Source organism: Eublepharis macularius, chromosome 1 (genome assembly GCF_028583425.1).
Source record: "Eublepharis macularius isolate TG4126 chromosome 1, MPM_Emac_v1.0, whole genome shotgun sequence".
NCBI classification, from domain to species: domain Eukaryota; kingdom Metazoa; phylum Chordata; class Lepidosauria; order Squamata; family Eublepharidae; genus Eublepharis; species Eublepharis macularius.
Window position 1 is genome coordinate 200,751,352 of NC_072790.1, and position 24,543 is coordinate 200,775,894.

Sequence of the window (24,543 nt, forward strand, 5' to 3'; positions counted from 1 at the left end):
GCAGTCAAGTATCACTAACTTATACTTCAATCCAGATTGAGGTGAAATCCGACCACTCCCAGTTATCAAACTATTTATCTAGCACATTTTTATCCTACCTCTAAAGAGCTCAGAGTGGCATTCAAGATTGTCCCTTTCTCTTAACCCTCGCTCTTACACGCACCCTGTGACACAGGTTAGGCTCAGAGATTGCAACTGGCCCAAGGTGAGCTTCATGGCTGAGTGGAGATTTGAACCTCCAACCATTACAACACACTGGATTTCAACTCCCATTTTTGAGGCCAGAGGGCCTCATTTAGTCTGGATCCAGATCCACTGAGAGCCCTTATCCCCTACCAACCTTGATCAAGAAGGTCATAAGAAAAGGAAACCCATTCAGGCATCCTTCCATTCTGCCTGAACTGAGACCTTATTAAGAACCCTTTCCCTGAACACCTACTTTAATGATACTGTAATCTATCTGTATTACTGTTTTTTTTAATAACTGAATGCTCATATTACTGTAAGTTACTCTGGAAGAGGTTTTTTTTAAAAACTAACGAGGCAGGGTGAAAATACAACAAAACAACAACAAAAATATACTGTTAACCTACCTGAAAAAGTTTCAGAATCAGCAATACATGTAGAAAATCAAGAGCACAAGTCTTAAACATCTCAAAACAAGAATTCATCACAGATGCACACATTAACCTCATACCTTGTACCAAAACCAACCATAAATGTTTTCCGGCCCTTAGTAAGGAAGGCTGATTTGTAACCAAAGACCCACTCACCATCCCTGGAATCAGATCCAGTTCTACTCTAAACAAACAAAAATCTCAGTGCAAAACCATACACAAAAAGGCCACCTTGTTTTCTTGTCCCGTGAAGACAGGTGTGAAAAACATCTTCATGTTAATCACCTCAATAACCATATAATAACTCATGTATCATAAGCCAGCATTATTCAGATATTACAGATGTCAGACTGAGACTGAGAGCCTGCCCTGGGGAACTTTTTGTCTCCCAGGTCACACCCTTAGCTCACTGCTCTCGAGCCTTCAATGTCACCTGTCAGTGCTTAGCGCTAAACCTTAAGTACAGCACCAAGCTTCTACAGGCAGTCTAGAAATAACAAACAACAGTAAAGAGTGCAACACAATAATCTCTTTGTACACTATTTAGTTACAATTTTATTATTAACACATTTTATTCCTCCTTTCCTCATAGTTCTAGATGATTTATAATAATAGATTAAAAACATGTACAATTAAAATCAAAACAAAACAGCACTTATAGAGCACTTTCTGAATCCAGAGCATTTACCATACATTAGCTTGTATAAACATTACTATATCCTTGTTGGGTAGGCCAGTATTATTATCCTCAGTGTAGCTGGGGAGTTTCGAGGAGGGCTCTGAGGCTCAGGAAGAGTGGCTTGCCTATGGCTATCTAGTTAGCTTGTGGTGGAGGCAAAATCTGAACCTGGGACCTCTCAGATACTAGATCATTTATTTAGCTGCTGCTAAATAAATGATCTATCATTATTTACACAATTCCCCTTTCCCCACCCTTTTTTGTCTTAAAAAAAAAGAGGGGGACTTATCTACCATCCTGGAATATACATGGGGAGACACATTCTGCACTCTCACCTTGGAGCGTTCCTGCACCAGCCAGGAGGTGCTAGGGCAGAGTACACCCCACCTCCACCCATTAGCTGGAGAGACCACAAGCAGAGGCCAAAAGGCACAGAGGCAGAGGGTGGCACACCTTCCACCAGCTGACTTGTCAGGTTGCTTGCAACAATCAAACAGGAGAGGGCACACTTCTCTCTCTGCTCCTGTGCCTTAGGGCTCATGCCAGAAGCGGGTGGATACAGGGGTCATCTTAAATTCAGGGTTATTCTTTTCTTTCAGCCCTCTCTTTTCTGGAGGAGGGAATGTCCTCCTTTCAAGTACATGCAGTATCCATTTCTGTTATCACATATGTGAAAACAGCCTGACACAGTAGAAGAAGATACACAGGGAATTTAGCATTTCACAACAAATCCTTATGGTGGTAAACTATTATGAAAGCAATACATATAGACATGCTTCATTTATTTTCTTACCAGTAAGTGACATCTAAAGGTGCAAAGAATTTCTTCATAATTAAGTCTGCAAAGTAAGCTTCTGTTTCCCTGCAAGCTGTTCCGTTGCCGATCACAATAGTGCCGCAGCTTTTAATGGAAGACAAAAATTATAATTAAGACCATATAAAGTTGCCACACCATCCACCCCAGCAGTGGTCACTTTTACTTCCCTACCACCATGGGGCCAGGGAAAAGAAGATGCTCCCTACTTTGGAATCTGGACCTAAATACATGATACCATCTGTACTGAGCTAACATGAATGAACCTTCTATGCTATACTTATTGTCAGACCAAAAAAATCGTAGACAAATAGTAAGGAAGCATGAGCTTTTTTACCACCTCCTTTTGCAAGCCGATTTATTTATATCACTTTACTGGATCAGAACATGGAATAAGAACATAAAAGTAGCCATGCTGTATCACACGAATAGTCCATCCTAGTCCAGCACCCTGTTTCACACAGTGGCCACTAGAACACCCCTGCAAAGCTTACAAGCAGGGTACAAAAGCCAAAGCCTCCCCCTTACAGCACTGGCATTCAGAAGCTGCTGCCTTTGCACATGAAAGCTCCATTTACCCATCACAAACAACAGCTGCTGTGGGAACTATCTGCCATGAATTTATCTAATCCTCCTTTAAAGCCAGCTAACCCAATAGCCAGCACTACAATGGCAGTGAATTACGCAAGGACACATTGGCATTTATGTACTGAGGATGTTGGGGGTATCTCCTTGAAAGATGTGAAGCTATTTGTCACAGTTACCACTGACAAGAACATGAGGGGGGATTTCTTCAGGGAAACCTCAGAGGAGAAACCATGACCCATTACAAAACTCTTAACCATGGATGAGTCGTGCGTAGTAACAGAAAAACAGAATATATACAGCATCCTTACTTAGAACAGTGTGGAGGGAAGGGAAGTAGGTCTCCATTGATGAGGCAAGTAGGCCAACACTTCCTCTCTTGCCACAATGTGCCACCATTCCTCTTTCCTCTGATAATGCTTCCAAAAGGTCAACAAATGGTGTGGTACTTTTCATGTGTTTATTTTAATCTTGCCATTCCAACTAAGAATGGTTTATAAAGTTTTCCTCTCCTCCATTTTACCCTCACAAGAACTTGTGCAATAGGTGTGGAGTGAGGAGTGATGGTTCAGGTCACCCAGGGAACTTCATGCTCATTATGAATCTGAACCAGAATCAGACATTTTAACCACAACACTACGCTGTCTCTCCATAATAGGCAGGCAGGCAGGCAGGCAAAAATAGGGAATCTTTCTTTAACGTACCTGTGATCCAACAGAAGTCTCCTGATCTTCTCGGCTTCACGGAATCCTTTACCAGAATGTAAATAAACAACATCTGTATGGAGTATTTGACCTAAGGCAACAGAAAGGGAACACTATCTAGTTAGGATGAACAAATTCAGTGGCATGAAGTAATACTTTTAAGATGGCGAAGACCTGTACTTCTTATGAGTTGATTAATTTACCTTTTTTTAAAAAGGACTCCATTACAGAAGTGTGTACCCCAAATTTTTTTGGTAAAACTGATTTTTTTTTTGCCAAGTCTGAGAAAGAATTCAGAATTCCTCAAATTCTGAATTGTCTAATTCAGTTCAGGTGCTTCCAAAAAATTCAACCACTGTTTTCCATGGGAAAATCATTCTGGGACATATCCAGTGGGCTGGAGGGTTCATTTTTCAACCAAACCACTAAATTTGGAGGGAACCTACTCCTGACTGTCCTCTAAAGATCCCCATGTTTCATGAAGATTGGACCCTGGGCCAATTTTTATGGGTCCCCAAAGAAGGTGCCCCCACCCACTCCATTATTCCCTATGTAGAAAAGTATTTGGGAGCTATCTGGAGGGCTCACCAGTGGCACTTTTCCTGAAAATTCCACCAAATTTTCAGAGGACCTACTCCTGACTGTCCCCAGAAAGACTGGACCCTAGGAACCGATTCTATGAGCCCTTGAACAAGGTGCCCTCAGCCACTCCATTGTTTCCTATGGAAAAAGTCAAAAGTTGACTCCCTCTGCAGAAACACACTAGGGCAAGGCTGCCATGGCCAAGGCACACACCAAAATGCAAGCTGAGCTCATCCCATAGAAAGCTCAATGGAACCAAACTGAAGGACAGGAATGGAATCCCCCCAGAACCAAAGTAAAGCAAGGGGACCAACATCACATCACAGAATCACATCCATTCCACCCAAACCAAACTGAAGCCTCCGGAGTCCAATCATCATGAAACTTGGGGGTCTTTAAAGAACAGTCTGGAGTGGATCCCACCAAATTTGATGAAGTCTGGTTGAAAAATGACCCCTCCAGAACACCAGATAGCTCCAGAATGGTTTTCCCATAGAAAACAATGGCAAAATTTTACCACTTTTTAAATATTCCTTAAAAATTCAGGATATCTGATTTTTATTTGAAATGCCCGGATTTTACCACAGCAGCCAAAATTTGGTATTTTAATCCAAATTTCAAAGCATACTGCACAGCCATAATGTTAGCCAATAAAAAATAACCTTCCTTTGAAAACTGAATCTCATCATCTCATTTTACCTGTGGAAAATCCCCACACTTGCACATATGAATATGAATACAATATTTCAGTATGAAATACTGAAAAATACTGGGGGGGGGGAACCCCTAGGAAAGAAAAATATCCAAAAATGTACCTGCTAAATCTACAGACATCAAGGGCGGGGGGACCAACCAACCTACATCTTGCATTGCCCAGTAATCTAAAAAGCTGTGTAAAAAGATTTTTTTAAAAGCAAAGCTTAGCCAATGAGAAGAAACAACACGAAGAATATAGGAAACCAAGCAACTGGGCAGGTGATGGGGGGTTGGCCATCAGAAGGATTGGAAAGAAACAGTCAGAGGGGTAGGTAGGAATGAATACTACATAGCCAGAAGAAGAAAGGAGGAAGCAGGGATTGGTGTGTCAAAGGAGTTTCTCCACCGCTGTGATCCTAGCAGGTCCCTCTCCCTAGCTGTTATATTCTAAAACCGATAGCTTGACATGCACTGGAACATTGGCAGAAAAGTTCCATACTCTGAACAGCTGGTAACACTGCTGGCACTTCTCTCAGTTGCAATACTTCACTTACTGGTTGGTGAAATGATTGCCAGTTTGCAACCATGTGAGTAGCCAGGATCAACTCCCATCAAGGTTCGCCCTCTCACAGGACTCATAAGAAGCAACTGGCGGAGGTTCCTCCCAAACATCATAACAGATTCCTTCTCTGCATCTGAAGTTAATTTAGACCTAAGAAAGGAGTATAATGAGAAATCTGTTATTTGATCTTTAAAGAATGCATTTCTGTTATATGCCCATACCCAACTGTTTTTTCCCCATTATTCCCCTCATCCTGTTATCCCATTTGTAAGAAGGCACATTATTCCTATAGAAAAGCTGGTGCTACTCTTAAAAACTGGTCCTGTTGCTGGGCTAATTCTTTCATTACCTAAGTGGTGTGATGCTGTCAAAGGCAACTTTATTCATGCTTCAAAAGCAGCTCCTGCCTCCTCCCTTATTTGCAGTCATGATGGGTTGTGCATGGTCACGTCCCACTTCACTCCAATTCTGATATGGAAAGCTGTCAAGGGATGGGTGTGTAATGCAGGGATTCCCCACATCAGCTTCACCCTTCCCAGGTGACAACACTGACATGGGGAAGAGTAACTACCCTGGCATGCTCCTCCAACTCGGTTTTATTATTTCAAGCATTACCAGAATGCAATACATTCTAACACACTTAGACAAGTAACATAACACTTGATAAAACTGAAAACTGAGACTTATCACTGCTAGCCTTAAAAGCTTTAACGAATGGCTATACAAGCCACACATTTTCACCTGAGCTACAGTCTGATCCAACCTCAGGAGCAAAGGTGCAGTGATGCCAAGGCTGAGTTTCCAACCCTAAAAGCTGCGACACACAAGGAGCAGCATAGGATAATGGGTGGATCCAATGATGCATCAGCTGAAGGCTCCAATGGATGCAGATCTTTTCTTTGCTGCCCTTCCCCTAGCAGACCTTTCTGACCTAGAGAAAGTTCATTCCTAGGGTTGGGGGGGGGGGCTGCACTGAGAAGGAAAAGTATAAAATAATCCCCTCTTCCATCAGTGTTGCTCTGCTGGTAAAAGACTTCCTCTCCCTTTTCAGTGCACCCCAAACTCCTATAGCTAGTAGTCCCTTCAGATCCTGCAAATCAGCTTTCCCAGGAACAAGATCTGTGACACTTGCACCCATAAATGAATAGATCTAATCCAGTATTCTCTTCAAGTCATCCTGGGCAGCATCCTAAATGTATTTGGCTGTAACCACAAGTTCAGAGATTTGCTGAAAAGCTGCAGGATACACGACTAATTCTCAGGGCAGAACTGGATGAGATGCTTATCATGGACAGGGTACTCAAAAGAGTAAGCCACACCCTGTTCCCATTTCTTTTACCACAAAACCCAGTAAGAGAAAAACACGGTCACAAAGTGTATTTCTCTGCTCAACATTACTTATTGCTTCGTAGCAAAAAATGCAAGAATGGTGTCATGTGTCTTGTGCTTCCCTTACTTTCCTAACCGGTTATTTAAAATCATTAATAAATTGATAAGGGCCTATAAAATGAAGCTTAATCCAAACAACACTGAGTTGCTGTTGGCTCATACTATAGCTAATCAAGGACTGGTAGTTCTAGATGGGGCCGTACTCTGCTTAAAGGAGCGCGACTGCAGCTGGGGAATTAAGAAGTTTCAGCAGATGGGTGCTCAGGTTGCATCTGAAGTTCATAGATCCTTTAACCAACTTTGGATTGTTTCTTTTCCTGGAAAAATGAGATCTGGCCACTGTAATGTTCTGCTGTTCATCTTCAGATTTAGATGACTGCAATGTGCACAACGTGAGATTGCCACTGAAGATTGTCAGAAACTTCAATATGTTCAAAACACAGTTGCAAGAGAACTAGCTGGAATCAGTTATTGGAAGTTTAGTAATAGAAGCTTAGTAATGGAAGTTCCATTACTAAAAGAACTACATATAATGCCAATCATTTTGAGACACAATTCAGAATGCTGGGCCCAACTTTTAAGGCTTGCATACTCTGAAAACAGGGTTTCTTACATCCTTCCTGCTCCCAATACAAACTTACCCGATCACTGAGATCATCTTCAGAGGCCCTCCTTTGTGGATTCTTGCCTCCGGGTGGGTGGCTAAAAAGGGCTTTGTGTAGTAACAGCTTGCCTGTGGAATCCCCTTCCCCTCACCCATTCATCTGATACTACTTTTTAAATTTTAGGTGCTAGGAGATGACTGTTTTCTAAGGCTTTTGATGATGTTTAATGGGGGGGGGGGGGTTGATCCTAGATTCCCTTTGTTGCTGTTCTTGTCCTTAAATGCTCACATTCACATATACATATTAAACATGGAGAAAATTGCCAGGTTGCAATTTTGGACAGTAAATACAGCTAGGTCATTGCTGAATGAATCCTCAATATCAATTTAAGCAGATTGTTTCTTCAGAAAATTAACTTGCTTCATAACTATCTGGTCTCATTTCGGATGCCTATAATTGTACTGCATTTTAATACTGGTCTGCTCAACTGGATTTATTAAGGTTCTATTTTAATTGAATTTTATTCTTGTTATTTTAATAACTGTATTTTATGCTTGTATGATAAATTTCTACTTTTATTGTTCTTAACTCTGTATTGTGATGGCCTTTGGCCATATACAATTAAACCTTACAATTACAATTTAAGCATCTTTGTAACAGGACTTATTCCAGAAGTTTGGTGAAAGTCTGAAGACTGTAAAGTTGACATCCTAAAACGGATATAGTAATTCATTTGAGTCAAGTCTGTCCAAACTCCATCCACAGTCAAATTCAGACTTCCCCAAGATTAACATACTTCCTTCCAAAACAAGGGTACATAGACCGGAAACCTAATTTGGTTAAATCCAAGTATTACAACTTTACAGTCAGTAATTTTGAAAACTCATTTAATGACATATGACTGCTTTTCTTCCAATACAGGAAAAAATCTGACCTTAAAAGTATTTTTGAACTAGACTACTAAGTTGACATTTACGTTTTATCTCAGCGTAGATATGGCACTTCAGCCGATAACAGAAGCTATTATATTGTCAGTGGCAAATCAGATTGCTTCATAGTCTATAGTCATTACAATATCCATAGCAGAGTTGAGCCCAATATTATGACTATTAGATTGTTAATTTAGAAGCAAAAAATGACAGGTACAAGGGACACTTAAGAGCGAGAGCAATTAGCCCCCCAGATTGTCTCAGAGGTATGAGAGATGGAAGCAGAACAACATGATGAAATGCATTACTCAAACAGTGATTGTGAAATGGATACAATAAAACAATTTTAGCACTGTAACAGTTTGAAGCAAGACCATTATAACAATCTGATGTACTCAATAGGAAACACACAATGCGGTACTGTCATTAAAAAATTTTAAGCAAATTGCAGCTTGCATATAGAAACTGTCAACTTTTTCCCCATTTAAAATGCATTCTGATCATTAAATTGTTTCCCACCAGTGTAACTGCCAGGAAAAAATGACTCTAATGCCCCAAATGTTGCATATTCTTAAGATCCAAATAGCAAGTTATGGAACTTGTCAATGCTAATGTATATATAAAAACCCATCTATTTAGCCCAATCCTAAATGCAACTACTTGGAAGTAAGCCCAATTATTTCCATTGGGATTACTTCCAAGAAAGTATTATAAATGTGCTGTTTGTCTTTTTCATTCCCCAGAATTTGTTCTTTTACGTAAGAAAAATTGTTGCCTGCTGGAAAAAAAATCAGTAGCGCCTTTATGTGATGATTTGACCAGTTACAATTAATTATATCAGCGCATTAAATATTCTCAACAAAAACAGAAAATACTATGTTTAAGACATGATTTAATTGCCTCAATTAAGAGATGTTACTTTAGAGCAATAATTCCTAAATTGGGTGAGCTTAAAGAAAAGCCCGGCTGGATCAGACCACCAGTCCATCCTCCCCAGTCATGAAAAGGACTAATTACTTAATCCATCCTGTTGGATACATCTACCTCTCTATGTCTGCTTAAAGGAGGAGGTCCTCCACAGCACAGTGCTTTTCACCAGCGCTTTCTGATGCATTCTACAGCTAACAAAAGCATAGAACCCCAAAGGCATAATAATAATAACAGAAACAACAACATTTGATTTATATACCATCCTTCAGGACAACTTAACACCCACTCAGAGCAGTTTACAAAGTATGTTATTATTATCCTCACAACAATCACCCTGTGAGGTGGGTGGAGCTGCGAGAGCTCTGACTGACCCACGGTCACCCAGCTGGCTTCAAGTGGAGGAGTGGGGAATCAAACCCGGTTCTCCAGATTAGAGTCTCACACTCTTAACTACTACACCAAACTGGATCTCTGACATCTCCATTATCTAGAAGAAATGGCCGCATCTCTGAGGTTGGAAAACAAAAAGACATCAGCAGACAATATTATTTGGACTATCTCACAGTTGCAAGGAAGGTACCTGTTCATTTCTCTGAGAACCCATTGACAATGGGTGATTTTCAACATACATACACATTCCCACATGAGGAGGTGGAGGGGTACATTTCTTCCCTATAGTAGCCCCTTGAGGCTCAAAGACCACTGCTCTGAAGGTCCCTCCAGATCAAGGATAAGTCTTGCAGACAGGTGTCACTTGAAAGGGGGGCTTAAAGCACCCACGCCCAAGGAGACATCAGCTCCACTTTGCCTCCACAGCCAAGTGAGAGGTCTGTGGCCTATTGGACCAGCATGTTAGACTGAACTTGTTAAGATGTATGGCTTTACCTGAATTCTCTGCAGAGCAGAGGATAAATAAGGCGTTTGTATGAGTCTTCTACTGAATAACGCAGCAACTCCATTAACTCAGGATTTGCATAGGCCTTTGGTCTCCACCTGTACACCAAAATGTTTTAAAATGAAATCATTTGGCAATATCATAAATAATGACCTATCCAAAACCTGCCACTTTATCAACAAAAAACAGAAAAATTCATTTAGAATGTATACTGTAAATACCTTCTTTGCCAGGACCTTTAATAATTTGAACACTGTGAACCATCTTCTGCTCAGAATGTACTAAATAGTTAATAAGGTCTCATAACACAGGCAAATAGAGGATGAAATCACAAAATACTCAACAAATTTTACCTAACATCTCAAGCAATTACAGTCATGAACTTACTTAGTCCATAGAAACAATGGGCGTACAGAAATTGCTGTACAGTATCAACAGTATAATAGTATCAACAGTATAATAAAAAATTCAAAACAAAAAAATTAACACAAACCAGAGAACTATTATTGTTACAGAGCACAGGCAAAGGACAGGACCTGTGAATAAGGCAATCACCAATTGCCACTTCAGCAACAGAGTCACTTGGTGGTTTGAATAAAGTTATTTCTTCTGTCAGCTTCGGCTCCTCTCTCCCTTCCACAGGAGACAATCACTAGACAAGATGGCAGGATATTTGTGACAGGATTGCCCATGGTATTTTCCCCTCCAAATTAATGGCAGCCACAGAGGACTGTGGGTGGTTTGGGACAGAAGTACTGGGAAGAAAGTGGTTAACTCATTCCCCTTCTTGCTGCTTTCTATATCTAGATTGCCCCCTCCCTCACTCATATCTAATTAATGGGTACTGGTATGTTTTCCTCTCACAGGCCAAATACCAGCAGGAATGTGATTTGCATGGGGAAAACTACAGGAGGAAGAAGAGCTGGAGAACACAGTGCCACAGTCCCAATATGACCCTAATATTGATTGATCTGTCTTACAGAACTGTTGTAAAGAATATTGACAGAGTGCATTAAATAAATAATAAATTATTACTACTACTCTGGTCTTGACAAAGATTCCCCATATTGAAACGCACACGCTGGAATGCAATGTTTAAAGGGTAAAAGTCCAACACCAACATAAGCACATACGATGACAGCCAGCACCAAACATGCAACATATTTGATCAGTTTTCCTTACTGTATAATTGGAGATTCATTTCTGTGGCGAAATAAAAAAGAGTCCAGTAGCACCTTTAAGACTAACCAATTTTATTGTAGCATAAGCTTTTGAGAATCACGTTCTCTTCGTCAGATGCATGGAGGGCAGAAGGAAACTGGTCAAATATAGAGGAGAGGGGAGGGGAGGGGAGAGGGGAGGAGGAGAGGGGGGATGTAAACAACTCCTTTGATATGGAGATACAGACAGCTCCTTTTGGTGTGGGGATCAGTTTGCTTGTGTAAAGGTTCAAAGGAGTTTGCCGTGTTAGTCTGTAGTAGCAAAATCAAAAAGAGTTCAGCAGCACCATCTAGACTATCCAATTCCACTGCAGCACAAGCCTTTGATAACCACAGTCCTCCCCGCCAGATGCATCTGACAAAGAGTACTGTGGTCCTCGAAAGCTCACGCCAGGTGCCACTGGACTCCCCCTGACCCCGCCTCTGTAAAGGAAATCAGTTACCTGTGATAATGAGATAACCATTCATAGTCCCTATTCAGTCCCAGCTTGACAGTGTCAAATTTGCATATGATTTCCAATTCAGCAGCCTCCCGTTGGATTTTGTTTTTGAAAGGTTTCTGTTGAACTACAGTGACCTTTAAGTCTTTGATGGAATGTCCTGGTAGACTGAAGTGTTCTCCAACTGGTTTCTGGACGTTGCCATTTCTAATGTCAGATTTGTGTCCATTTATTCTTTTGCGTAGAGGTGGCTGGTTTGTCCAATGTACAGAGCAGAAGGACATTGTTGGCGGATTCCACACACGTTGGATAATGCATTTCAATGCACTTTATCAATCTTTTGAGGTGGATTTTTTGTTCCGCACACAAAAAAATCCGTTCCAAATGATCTATAAAGAGGATTGGAAGTGCATCATCCAGCGTGTGCAAATGAAATGTATCTCCAACTAAGCTACTTATTTTCAATACTTCCATGCCTGCCCGTATGTCTCCTATACCGACCTTTCATTTACACACCATCTACAGAATTCATTCTTCACCCCATCAGGAATGTTGATCTTCACTGTCAGGATTTTCAGATTCTCCCCTCGGTTAATGGCTAGAATCTAAACACAAATATTAAAGGAAACACACATATGACACTCAAAGCACCAAGAAAAATCAAAACTTAAGCCAGTAAACTTCTTCAAAGTCATACCAGTTCTACTGCTTGTTGGTTGGTAAGGTACATGTTAGTACATGTACATGTACAATACATGTTAGTATGGTATGATTTGGTAGGAGCACAGAAAATAATGCAAGTAGTGGTAATTGGCACAGACTTCAGCTTCTTGAGAACCTGCTGACAGTGGTATGCAAGATCACTTTGGTCAGCATACAAGGTCAGTTCTCCGTTCAAGCAAGGGAGGCAAAATCCTGAGGGGCTGGACAGCTTACATGGTCTGGCAGCACAAAAGGTGAAGATTCATGCCTGTCACTGCCTCCTAGACCTACATCCTCACCAGCTGGGTCCAAAGTGAACCCCCAAGGCTCTGGTAGCACCCCTGGGACTCAGCTTGCTTTCAGTATGTTTGGCAAAATAGAACTCTTGCTGCTCCCCTTCCGTTGTTGTTTGCTCGTATACCAACAACTTCAAAGGCAGATTTTGCAGGTTTTTTGGAATTTCGGTCAAAAAATTTGCCTGTCTTATGATTTGTTTGAACATGTGTTGGAAGAAATCTAAGAACCCAGGGAGAAAGCTGAACAATATTTTCAACAGCTGGGGTGCAGATTTTATCTCTTTTCATGATTAGCAGAAATTGGGGGAGGAATGCTGAATTATGCAAATCTGCACATTTTGCATATGGTATTCAAATTACGGAAAGCAACTTTTATCAGACTGCAGAGCTTTAATTTTTCAGCACTGTACAAATACACAATGCTGAGTTTTGACTTGTTTTTATATGGTAATTAATACCTATTATTTTTATATGTGTTAAATACCCAGTATTTAACTTTGCTATCTTACATAGTAGTCCTGAAGGGTGGTATACAAATCAAATGTTGTTGTTGTTTAATATTTTGTGTGACAGACGCATGTATCTACCACACAAAATACTGAAGAAAAAGATGCCAAAATGAGTGTTCCTTAGATGAAATGAAAACAAAGCCTGATTTAAAGCCTCCACAAGGCAAAAAAAAGTATGACAACAAAGCTGATCAATTTAATTTGTTAAAGTTCAGCTTGTGGGGGTTTTCTTTCCACCCACACTTCTCCATGCCCTGGAAAGTTCATGACAAACTAAAAACATTTTGGATTCACCCTTTAAAACAATGTAGACATTGCTGACATTTTCCATGTAAGGTAGAATTTTTGTTCAACGATGCAATTGTTAACTACAAGACAGAAGAATGCCTGTATGTTTTAATTTCTATTCTACAAAAAAACATGACTGACACTAAACTAAGGTAGTGAAATCCAAAAAATATCATTTTCAATAGCTATTTGGTTACGTGATTCAGTAGGGAATGCATGAAACTGCCATATACCAAGTCAGAGCACTCGACCCCCTTCTACATCCAGAAGACACGCAGAGGCAGCTTTTCAAAGCCTATTCTCCATCTCCTTACCATCCACATACGACAGACATTCTGACAGGCTTGACCACCGTTGCAGCACATTTAAGATAGACTGATGACAGGGACTATGGGCAGATGTATTGCTTGGCTGATGGCCTCACTATGGCTTGGTGACTGGAAGATCCAGAACTCTGCATAGTTCTACGCTCTCTCCATCATTCACAAACCTACTTCTAACCAGGATTACAAACTGTAGCTTGATACTAGCTATCGCTATAAAAATGCTAGCACAGACATTACACTTACTGTATTTTGTTCTGGAAAAGGGAGCAGATAGTTTACAACACAATAAAAACCAGTTAAAAATAAAGTAAAAAAAAACTCAATAAAAGTAAGTTTCCCAATAATGCCACTCTCCCTGTCATGTGATTTTTTACTGATGTAACTCAATGGTCCTCCAGAAAAAGCAGACTTTCAAACCCATCCAGAAGGCCTTCATAGAGGCAGCCATTCAGAACTCCTGAGGGAAGGAGTTTCAAAGTTGGGAGGGAGGGAGTGGAGGGGACACACTACATCTTTACTTTAATTGACATTTCTATTACCATATGCATGAAATACAAACTCCGTGTTTTAACTGCCAGATCAGAACAAGCAGGCAATTGTTATGTATGCTGTTGCCCACACGTTCCTAAAACTTCACAAAACCATATATTTCTCAAACATTAGACATGCAGAAACCATTTAAAAGCTGTTAAATGTTGACATTCTAGTGTCGCTGCACATGTTGATGTATGCTATAGGCCCTCAGCACTGTCACAAGCAAGCTTTCCGTGTCAATCATGAACTCTAATTCAATCACTAGCTAACTCAGACATGTCACATATGTTAAACACAATGGTCTAAAAACGACCCGAGGACATTGCACCAATTTATATTCCTCAGCTTTCCTGTGTCTCTTGACATACCAGGCCTGACATATCATTGAACAACAAAGAGAATATTAAAAATTACAAGTGAAATATTATAGCATCAGGTACCTGGAATGCCAAAGCAAATATTTTCATGCAGGAATTAAAGAGGATGCACGTTTATTAATAAAGCCAATGCTTTCATGTTTCTTCTGACAAGGGAGGCAAAAGCTAAACATCAATCTGGCAGAAGAGCCAAAATTATGTTGCAGGCTTCATCAGATATAGTTTAAAGTGACACTCCTCTCAACTCACAGGATTTCTATCAAAAGCATCCTATTTTAAAGTTCCTAGCTTGTTGGAGAAGAACTACTCAGTTTCAGGGTATATTTCTACTATAAGTTGCGTGATCAGTATAATTCAAACTTATCTTGGCAGACATATAAAACTCTATAAATTTGAGGGTCAGAAAGAGACCATCCCATTAATCAAAAGGTTGACCTAACACATCTTCCTCCTCTGGGCCACATTATTTTGTCACATGCAAGTCCAGACAAGGCTTCCTTCTTGACCAAAACTTCTTCCTTCTGCCTACTGAGCCTGTGTGATGTAATGGTTAGAGTGCTGGACTAGGATCTGGGACACCAAGGTTTGAATCCCCACTTTGTCTTGGAAACCTGCTGGGTGACCTTGGGCAATTCACATACTGCCAGCTGAACCTACCTCATAGAGTTGTTGTGAGGATAAAATGGAAGAAGAGAGAACAATGTAAGCTACTTTAGGTCTCCTTGGGGGGGAACGTGGGAAGTAAATAAATAAAGAATATTGCTCCCATAATGACTATTTTTATTTATTTATGCACTTTGTACATGCCACTGTATAGGGCAACATGCACAAAGGCATCAAGATCCTTCCTTAGTGCCTAAGTAGCAGAAGATACACATTAAAAAAACAAAACAATGTGTGGATGATGAGAACTGAACGACCTGTGACTGACCAACAGGCTGGAAGAAACACACACACACACACCCAAGAGAAAACTCCTTCGGCAGAGGGCTGCAGGCAGATGGACTTTTATCTTGGGGGGGGGGGGTCACTTCCAGTATCAGAGTCCTAGCTGAAGAAAAGTGCTTGGGGTGGGGAGGGGATAGACAGAGAAAAGCCACAGTCAGCAGAGGAAAGTTCAGCTCCTTCATTCGAAATTCCTCTTTTGTACATTAATTCCCTGCCCATCCATGACAGCAGCACATTTGGGTTTAAACCTAGGGACCTGCCAATTGAAGAAGGTGGAGGGAGAGGGGCCCAGGCTATATATCAGTGACACAAGGCAAGAACTACATATGAACAGCTTTCTTCTAGCAAATCAAACCATTGGTTCATTTAATCCAGTATTCTCCACATTAGCTTGCAGCAGCTCCTCTGTGATTATAGGAACGAGCCCTTCCTGAAGATGTTAAATACTGAACCAGGATGTTTGCCATGCAAAGGAAGTTATCTAACCCAATGCTCAGTGCCCTCTACAAAGCGTTAAATTATTTCAAAGGCAGCCATGAATGGAGCAGGTCTTGCTTAATGTCCCTTTTGCCACAGCAGTTTCACCTTAAGAGAAGCACAGCTGCGATCACATTTTCGGCTGCCAGTTGTCCTACTGGCCGTGGACCACCACCTTTACAAGGAGCATGTCAGACAGAAATACAGCTGATGAAATGTCATTTCAGCACTTTCCTGATCTAAAAATATGACAGCAAATGAAACTTTTGCTAAATTTCTCGTTACCTGCTGCAAACGGCAAACAGGTTTCCTCCAAGCAACAGTTATTCTAAATGTATAAAATCTCAGATCAAGTGTGGGAATTTATAATGACAAAAGGATAAACCTTTTGGTTGCTTTGCAATTTAAAGAAAATAATCTTAAAATGATTAATAATTGATGTTATTCACCTAAAAAGCTTTCAAGAATGTATGGCTCTTGCTCTTGGTGTTGCTGGTTTTGTGGATATAAAGATGCTGATATTTATCATCTTTTGTGGTACTTTCCATGGGCCATCAAGTTTTGACAGAATGTACAGGAATTATTAAAGAAAGGTTTCACCATTGAGGTACTCTTTACTTCAGAGTTTTTTCTACAGAATAACGTATTAAGTATCCCCTGTCAATATCAAAATACTAGCAGTTACGGCTGCTAGAATAACCTTTGCTAAATAGGTAAATAGTTAATATTACAGAATGGAAAGAAAAAGCTGAAGAAACATATTTGATGGTAAAATTTAGAACTTTGCAACAAGTTGGAAATGGGTTTCAATTTGAAACTTCATGTAAATTATTTTAATAAAGCACAGGGAATTTAGAGTGTCAAAATTAATAATTGAATATGTACATATGCTTATGTGTATTGTTCTTCTTTGGTGTAATATGAAGCTTTATTAAACTTAAAAAATGCACCAAACTGGCAACTCTACCAAAGTGGGATGCAATATAAAAAGCATCAAGAGCTCTTCCTCTTTCTTCAAAGCTATTGACAGTATGGTATAGTGGTTACAGGAATGGTAGACCTGTGTTCAAATCTGCACTAAACTTACCAGGTGGCCTTGGGTCGGTCACTCTCCCTCATGCTAATCTACATTATGGAGCCATTCAGAAAATAAAATGGAAAGGGGAGAACCACGTATGCTGCCCCGAGCTCCATGAAAGAAGGCTGGGATAAAAATGTAAGAGTCCAGAGATGGACAGCTACAGCTGTCCAGGCTGTACTGTCATGTGTTAAACAGTTTGTAGTGGCTGAGGTAGGGACAAAATCTCTACAGGCGATTGTATTAGTTGTCTTGATTTCAGAGATAGGTACCAGGACAGGCAGAAACACTTCTGGCTCTTCTTGGGCTAGCTGCTCTGATCTCAACTGACAAATATTAAACACCATTGGCTGAACTGCTCTGATCCTATAAGGGCAGCTGAACAAACAGAATGGCAAAGGGAAAGAAGAAGAAACAGGGGTTTAAGCAAGAAAAAGAGTGAACATGAAGAAGAACGCAGGCTATCTGATCATCTTCTGTGGTCTCTTACTGAAGCCAGAGGCACTCCCTACCTTTGCAGATTACGTAGAAGGCAACCAGGGACAAGGCTTTCTCACTGGTAGTTCCCAGGCTATGAAAGTTCCCAGGCTATGCAAAGACACTAATTTAGTACCTATGCTTTGTTAAAGCTAAAACTTTTCTGAGAGTTTTTAAATGAAACTTACTTTTTTACTTATTTTAATGTGTTCTGTATTTTTAAAAAAATTCTTTAAAAAAATATTTTTGTCAGTCCCTATTCTAGACTGCCGTGCAAAAATGCAGGATAAAAAATATTTAAAATAAATACAGCATGGTAAGAAAGAAAAGTTGGAAGAGGGAATGGAGCCAGAGAAATTGAAAGTAGGAATGGGTGTCAGATGAAGGAGATGAAAAATTTGGGAGACAGAGAGAAGTGGAGCTTACTGATATGATCAGGAGCTGCAGGAGAAAGGACCGCTGAAGTACATATATTGATTTTTATTAACAAGACAAATTCTCTCACTTCTGGCCAATAGTTTATACATTTTGGGTGCATAGGTTAGTTTCAAATCATAGCGCTTGTTCAAATATTCACACAGTCCATTTGAAAAGACTCCAGAGAGCTCAGAAGGAAGGTGAAATTCAAGGTTGGCAATGAAATCCTCAAATGGCTTTTTGTTGCTTAGCAGACTACATGACAAAGGAAAGCAAAAATGGCCCACAGCAGACAAAAGGTGTCTTAACTGTGGTCTAGCATACCCCACAGGCTCATACGCTCCCCCCCTCTCTCAGAGCCAAGCTACAAGTGACGCCTAACACAGGTTGGACACTTGTCAGCTTACCTCAAGTTTTGATGGGAAACGTAGGCGTCCTGGTTTTACAGCTTGGCTCTCCATTACAGCTGCAAGACCAGGATGCCTACATTTCCCATCAAAACTTGAGGGAAGCTGACAAGTGTCCAACCTGTGTCAGGCGTCACTTGTAGCTTAGCTCTCAGGCCTCCCTTCCTCCTTCAGGGTTTGCCATGGCACAGTATGGATCTGCAATGAAGTTAATGATAACGTGAGTAATCCTGACAGTTTATAACTAGTTTGCAAAGACTGGGTTAGATCTCACCGATCATTTCTGTACATAGGTGAGGCCAATTTTTCCTGATTTCTCCACTCCTGCAACGGTCCTCTTAATACTGCCCCTGGTCCCTCAGCAGCAAAATAGGGAGTGGCCATTTTGGACTGAGCAGTTGGAGAAGTCATACTCCACTGATGGAAATCCTTCATTCAGTGGAGATCTGGTGAACCCAGTGCAGACTCATCTAATACCATGGTTAACACCAAAAAGGCAAGAGAAGGAAAATTTGGAAGGGGGGCCCTCACAGGGAGCACCCAAACTCTTAAGTTGGGTTAAGAGTTGGACAACATTATATCTGTGGTGAGTATTTAGAGTTCAGAGGTAATCCATGAAATTCAGCAGGTCTCATTTGGAGTAAGATGCTTGCAAATTACAGAACACCTTTTAAAAACTCCTAAACAAAGTATCATTTAAAAACACACACTAAAATATCATTTTTCATCTTGATACTTTGAATACACACTAAAGCATGCAATTAAAAAAAACTACCACCTTCCAGGTCACCTTTAACGACAATATCAACCTTTTCTCACTATGTCAGACCAATTTCAACTGACAGGTTTAATGCCAAGTAGCTCAGAGCATTCTCTGATCATGTGGATGTTCTCCGAGCCATTTAGCAAAGCAGCAGTTGACACAAGAAACCTGACATTGGACAAGAAGTCTGAGGTAGGATTTAGAAAGCTGTGAAATAAAATTGAGCAAAGCAGGGCTCAGGGCACAGTTCAAAGTGAAGGATGCAGGGAGAGAAAAGACAAGTAATACAGAACTCTCATTCTTCTCAGGAGGAAATTATGAAATGCATCCTTCTTCCTTCCTCAGCTCCTGTTCTAAAAAAATTGAGGCATGTGCCCTGGTATCAATGGAGGGAAGGCTCGCAGCCACAAATCTTTCCCTCAGGTTACTGACCTCAGTCCTGCTGCCCTGTGAACAATTTTCCCCTTGTATACAAGAGATGACACCTCATTTATCTCAAACCCATTCCTCCCTAGGAAGCATTAGCAGGCCTGCTCTTCCACCCATACCACAGTAGAAACTATTCAAAATAGGCATAACCTCGCATGCAGGAATGTGCAGATGTAGTGGACTTGGGTTCAAACATCCACTCAGTAACAAAGCACGACTGGAAGACTTGGACGAGTCACAACCTCTCAGCTGAACCTACTGCACAGATGTTTGGACAATCTGGAATTATCCTTGCCCGTGCCATTTAGAGAAGGAGACAAATATGAGAAATACTTTGAGGCAACTAGCCTCCAGAGGGTTCCGCTGTGACACAACTGCATTGCAGTACAATCCGCTGCGTTGCCACAAAGTAGGGAGCCCTTCCACACACTGCTTTCTCTGCATGGAGTCTTGGCTAGGCTGAAGATAACAGAGGGGGGAGGGAATCCTGCTCCTAGATATTCTCTTTCAGTCATGGCGTGTTCAGAGTATCAGATATACCTCCCAAATAGAGGCGCCCAATTCTGAACAGTAACTGCAGATTCAGAAAAAAGAAAAACTGATGCTCTCTTTTCCTAGATATTGAGCAACTAAGCCTTTTGGAGATCACAGAAGGATGCACAATAGTCTTCCACCACGTACAACAGAAAGCTGTTGAGTCAGAGCTTTGAATATGGATCAGTGATGAGAAGCCAATTGGCACACCCAGCACAACAATAAATTGGTCACTGACTGGTGCAAATCAGGCATGATGATGAGCAACAGACCACTATCCTTTTAAAAAAGGAAGCCAGTAAAAAAAATAGGGGGAGGGGAGGGAGAGAGAGAGAGACGATTTCCATATTTATTTTTGCGTGCCTCTATTTTTTCTTTTTCAATACAATGGAGTTAAGTCTCTGTGCTGTTAGATGCACAACAGTGTAAAATCACGCAAGGATCTAATATACATAATAATTTGGAAAATTCTACCCTCATACTAATTGCATACCCACTACTATTATTATTATGGATAAGTGTCACAAACACATCATATTACTTTTGGGTTAGACAGAAGTATCTATGGAAATAAAAACCACAGCCAACAGGCCTGGAGGAAAATGTCCTGTCCACTAGAGATTAAGTATGTGGAAATAGACAACTGAAGCTTTTCAAGGCACTTGGTAAATAATATTCCTCTATTAAAGGGACAGAATATTTTTTTTCTTCAGGCATTTGGCAACTTTAGAAATAACAGGGAATTTTCCACACATGCCTATGCAAATTCCAATCAAAACAAAAATTTAAATTACCTTTCCAAGAAAACAAGAAATTTTTGTTATCTTTAACAATTGAAAAATATATCAAGAAATACATTTTCTATTTTCTTACACCATATATACACATACCTGGTGATGTTGAATGTTCTTTATATTGCAAGAAAAATTCTGGTATAGATGAAATTTGTTGATGTCTTTCTCGTTGGCATTTTTGGAGGTCGCTTTTGATAAAGATGACTGAATGCAAACGTATCTTTTTTGGCATCTATATATAAATAAATAGGAAAAAAGTGTGTTTTCTTTCATATACTTGGAATAACTGCATTATTAACCCTCATCTAGATGAAACACAAATGAATTGATGGTTTTAACAACTGCATATTGTGTTATAAACAACATCACAAAAAATTACAGAATTAAAAAGGCATTCTTATAGTACATCAGCATCACAGGAAGAAGCCAGGTAGCCTATGCTTGGATTTGCTTCCCAGCTGTGCCCATTCTTGGAGCCAAGCGCTTCTGTGTTACTGAGCATGCTCTGTTGTTCAGCCTTTTTTGCTTAGCACTTCACCAGAATGGACTCCAGTTATTGGACCACCTGCATGTTTTCTGTTGACCAAGGCCCCATACAGGATTAACGCCACCTACAAACAAGCTTGTAACTTAAAACCCAGTATTTCCCTATCTCTTTTTAAAGGCATGGCTAGCTCACAAAGATAGGGTCAAGCCTTTGACCCTGAGATTCTGACCCCTCCAGGGCAACTGGCTGGCCATTCTGTGAAACAGTATGATGGACTAGATGGAGTACTGCTTTGATCCACCAAGGCTCTTTGTATGTTCTTATCCCTTATTCTATCATGTGCTGAGAGTTATGGCACAGCCAGGACTGTGGACAAAGGGTATGGAAGGAGCTGGAGAACTTACCACAGAGATACCATTTTCAGTGGCAGCCCCACAGGCACTGAAACACGTACACGTAAAAGTGTATAGTGTATGTATCAGGATAAAGAGAAAGGGGGGAAAGTGCAGTAATCAGAACAAGAAGTGGACTGATTTGCCCTTTAGGGCATGGAGGGTATGTCTCTTCATAGTGGGCAAGAAAGCAGGAGGAGGAAACAAGCAACAGGAAAGGGAGAAGCATGTTATACTTGAAGTTCCATTTAAATCTCAGCTGAACATTAGATCAAACAACTGAAAGGCAAATATATTAATTGTACTGTACTTCTTTAATCAGGCTGATTTTGGGAGCTCACTCAGTCCTTCTATGGAGTTTATAAAACCTAACCTCAATAAACAGCAGAACTCCAGTAACGTTCTCCTAGCATCAGTGCCCGGCCAAGCCCCTTCAGCATGCACAGGAAGAAGAGACAAAAGTTAACTCACAAAATATGCAAAACAAAAGTCATGACCTGTAACAAAGACACTTACAAGGCTCTGATGAAGTCCAACGTATCTTTATCTTTAGCAACCATGTCAGCCAAGATGTGTTGAACTCCAGATTTAACTTCCTCAATATTAGAGAGCCCTCAAAGAAAACAGTTGACAACTGCATTCATTTACCAGTATTAAAATTTATAACCCACCAACACATCCTCCACAGAATCCTCAAGGTAACTAAAAGTGCTGTTAGCAGTCAGACACCTCCTCCCACTGAAGGACAATTTATAGATCTGAAACCATAAAAACCCTCCCTCATGTATCAGAAGTGCAAGGCACTGCCTGGCCTAAAAAGACAAAAAGTGGATGCCAGCTAGGTAAGAGCCTGGGAAAATATTTTAGAAGGGAGTCAGAACAGCTGACTGACTAATGGCCCCTCCATGCCCTGGAGAGACGCTTAATTTAGGACAATGGGTCTCCCAAGGAACTCCTGACTAATCTCATCCATGCTTGGCCTCACTTTCCCTCACCCATTTTCCCTAATTAAGCACCACCTAACACTATTCACCAAACTTAGTAGCTTTTCCTATCTAGTACTCACAATGTCATCAAGCACTATGTACACTTACTACCCACCTCTGGAAAACCCGTCAAGTTATTGTCCTGGGGAGCAAATATGCCAGCTTGCCCCAGGAAGCATTTTGCCCTATATCTGGAGTCCTAGCCACCAGAGAGTGAGTATGTGTGTGAGCGCGCGCATACACGCACACCTCCATCTTCACGAATAGTAATTATAGTCTTCCTCGAAAGTACTTTCTCCTCTCTCCTCTTAGTTAGTCTCGTATGTGTTCTGTGTGTGACTGTATCTTTGCCCTTTTATTTCTCTTGTAATAAAAACCTTTCCAGCTGAACATCTGGCTGGTTTATTTTGAGAGTTCTCTTACAGGTAAAAGCCCTGTAAATATTGGTGAAGAATCCCAGTTACCCCATCTAACCTTGTCTCCTTAAAGCTAATTTCCCCCAACTAATTAGGAGACTGCCTACTTGGGTAACAGTGTGGCTTACCATAGTCCAAGGCATTAAAAAGGTAACATTATCCAACAATTAACTCTTCATTACTAGCAACTTTAGCCTAATTAGAAACCAATGTAGGAACAAAGCCAGTGACACAAGCTGTAATGTCCAAATTCAGAACTGTAGGCTACAGAGCTCTGAAATCAGCAGAATGGGAAGTAGAAACAGAAGTCAGTATATAGGAAATGTTATCCTCTTTATCATGCAAAATCTTTATAGCAGACCTAGCCAATAAAGAACCATCATGCTGCTAACTAGAGGTGGGCACGAACCAAAATACAAACCAAAATTCATCACAAACTGGGCCAGTTCGTGGTTCGCAAACCGGGAGTTCATCAGAGCCCATTTCTGATGAACCGCCACAAACTTTAGGCTGGTTCATTCAGTTCGTTTTTTGGTTTGTCACTGCAGACAGCCTGGCACCGATCAATCAGTTTCCTAGGCAACAGGGGGATGGGTTTTCTGCAGCCCCGGAAGTGAACTTCTGCTGCCCTAGAAGTGATGTTTTCATGAATCAAACAAGCCAGTTTGCGAACCAGGGCAAATTCATGAAAGTTCGTTATGAAATGCAACGAACCACGAACCACACAGTTTGATATTTTCCCAGTTTGTGCCCACCTCTACTGCTAACTAATAACAGAAACCAATGTTCCATAGCCCTTTTCCTCTTAGAGTTGTTATGCCCTTACAGTTGGGACATAGCATCTGGGAGATTCAGGATGAAATCCTCACTCTTCCATGGAAAGCTGCTGAGTGACCCTGGGCCAGTCACACACTCTCAGCCTAATCTACAGTGGATTGAGGATAAAATGGAGGCGAGTAGAAGGATATAAGTTGCTTTGGGTCCCCATTGGAGAGAAAGCAGGGGTGTAAATGAAATAACTAAACAAATAAAAATAAATTTCCAATTATTTCAAACTAAACATTTTAAGCCATTTAAATATAATGAATTTGCTAGACATTTGTACCACACTTAATAGGTACACACTTAGAACTTGCTTCAATAAAATATTCAATACTGTATCTTTAACAGAAAAACCTCTCTAAAAATGAAATAGAAAAGAATACTGTTCCAGCAAGAGTCATATAGAGATCAAGGCATTTTATTGTTGAACATTGCCC

At 40.6% G+C, this 24,543-nt stretch overlaps 1 protein-coding gene across 3 annotated transcripts in view; it reads right to left on the minus strand.

Moving 5' to 3' along the window:
* The window catches only part of SRBD1 (S1 RNA binding domain 1), a 194,881-nt gene that overhangs the window by 156,186 nt on the left and 14,152 nt on the right, over nt 1–24,543 (minus strand). For all 3 annotated transcript variants that reach the window (XM_054996788.1, XM_054996779.1, XM_054996794.1), the window contains exons 8-14: nt 22,399–22,495; nt 21,100–21,235; nt 12,149–12,252; nt 9,978–10,085; nt 5,232–5,389; nt 3,400–3,490; nt 2,090–2,197 (exon numbers count right to left, since the gene is read on the minus strand). In XM_054996788.1, the coding sequence (XP_054852763.1) occupies nt 2,090–2,197; nt 3,400–3,490; nt 5,232–5,389; nt 9,978–10,085; nt 12,149–12,252; nt 21,100–21,235; nt 22,399–22,495 (802 nt within the window). The remainder of the gene's footprint in view (nt 1–2,089; nt 2,198–3,399; nt 3,491–5,231; nt 5,390–9,977; nt 10,086–12,148; nt 12,253–21,099; nt 21,236–22,398; nt 22,496–24,543) is intronic.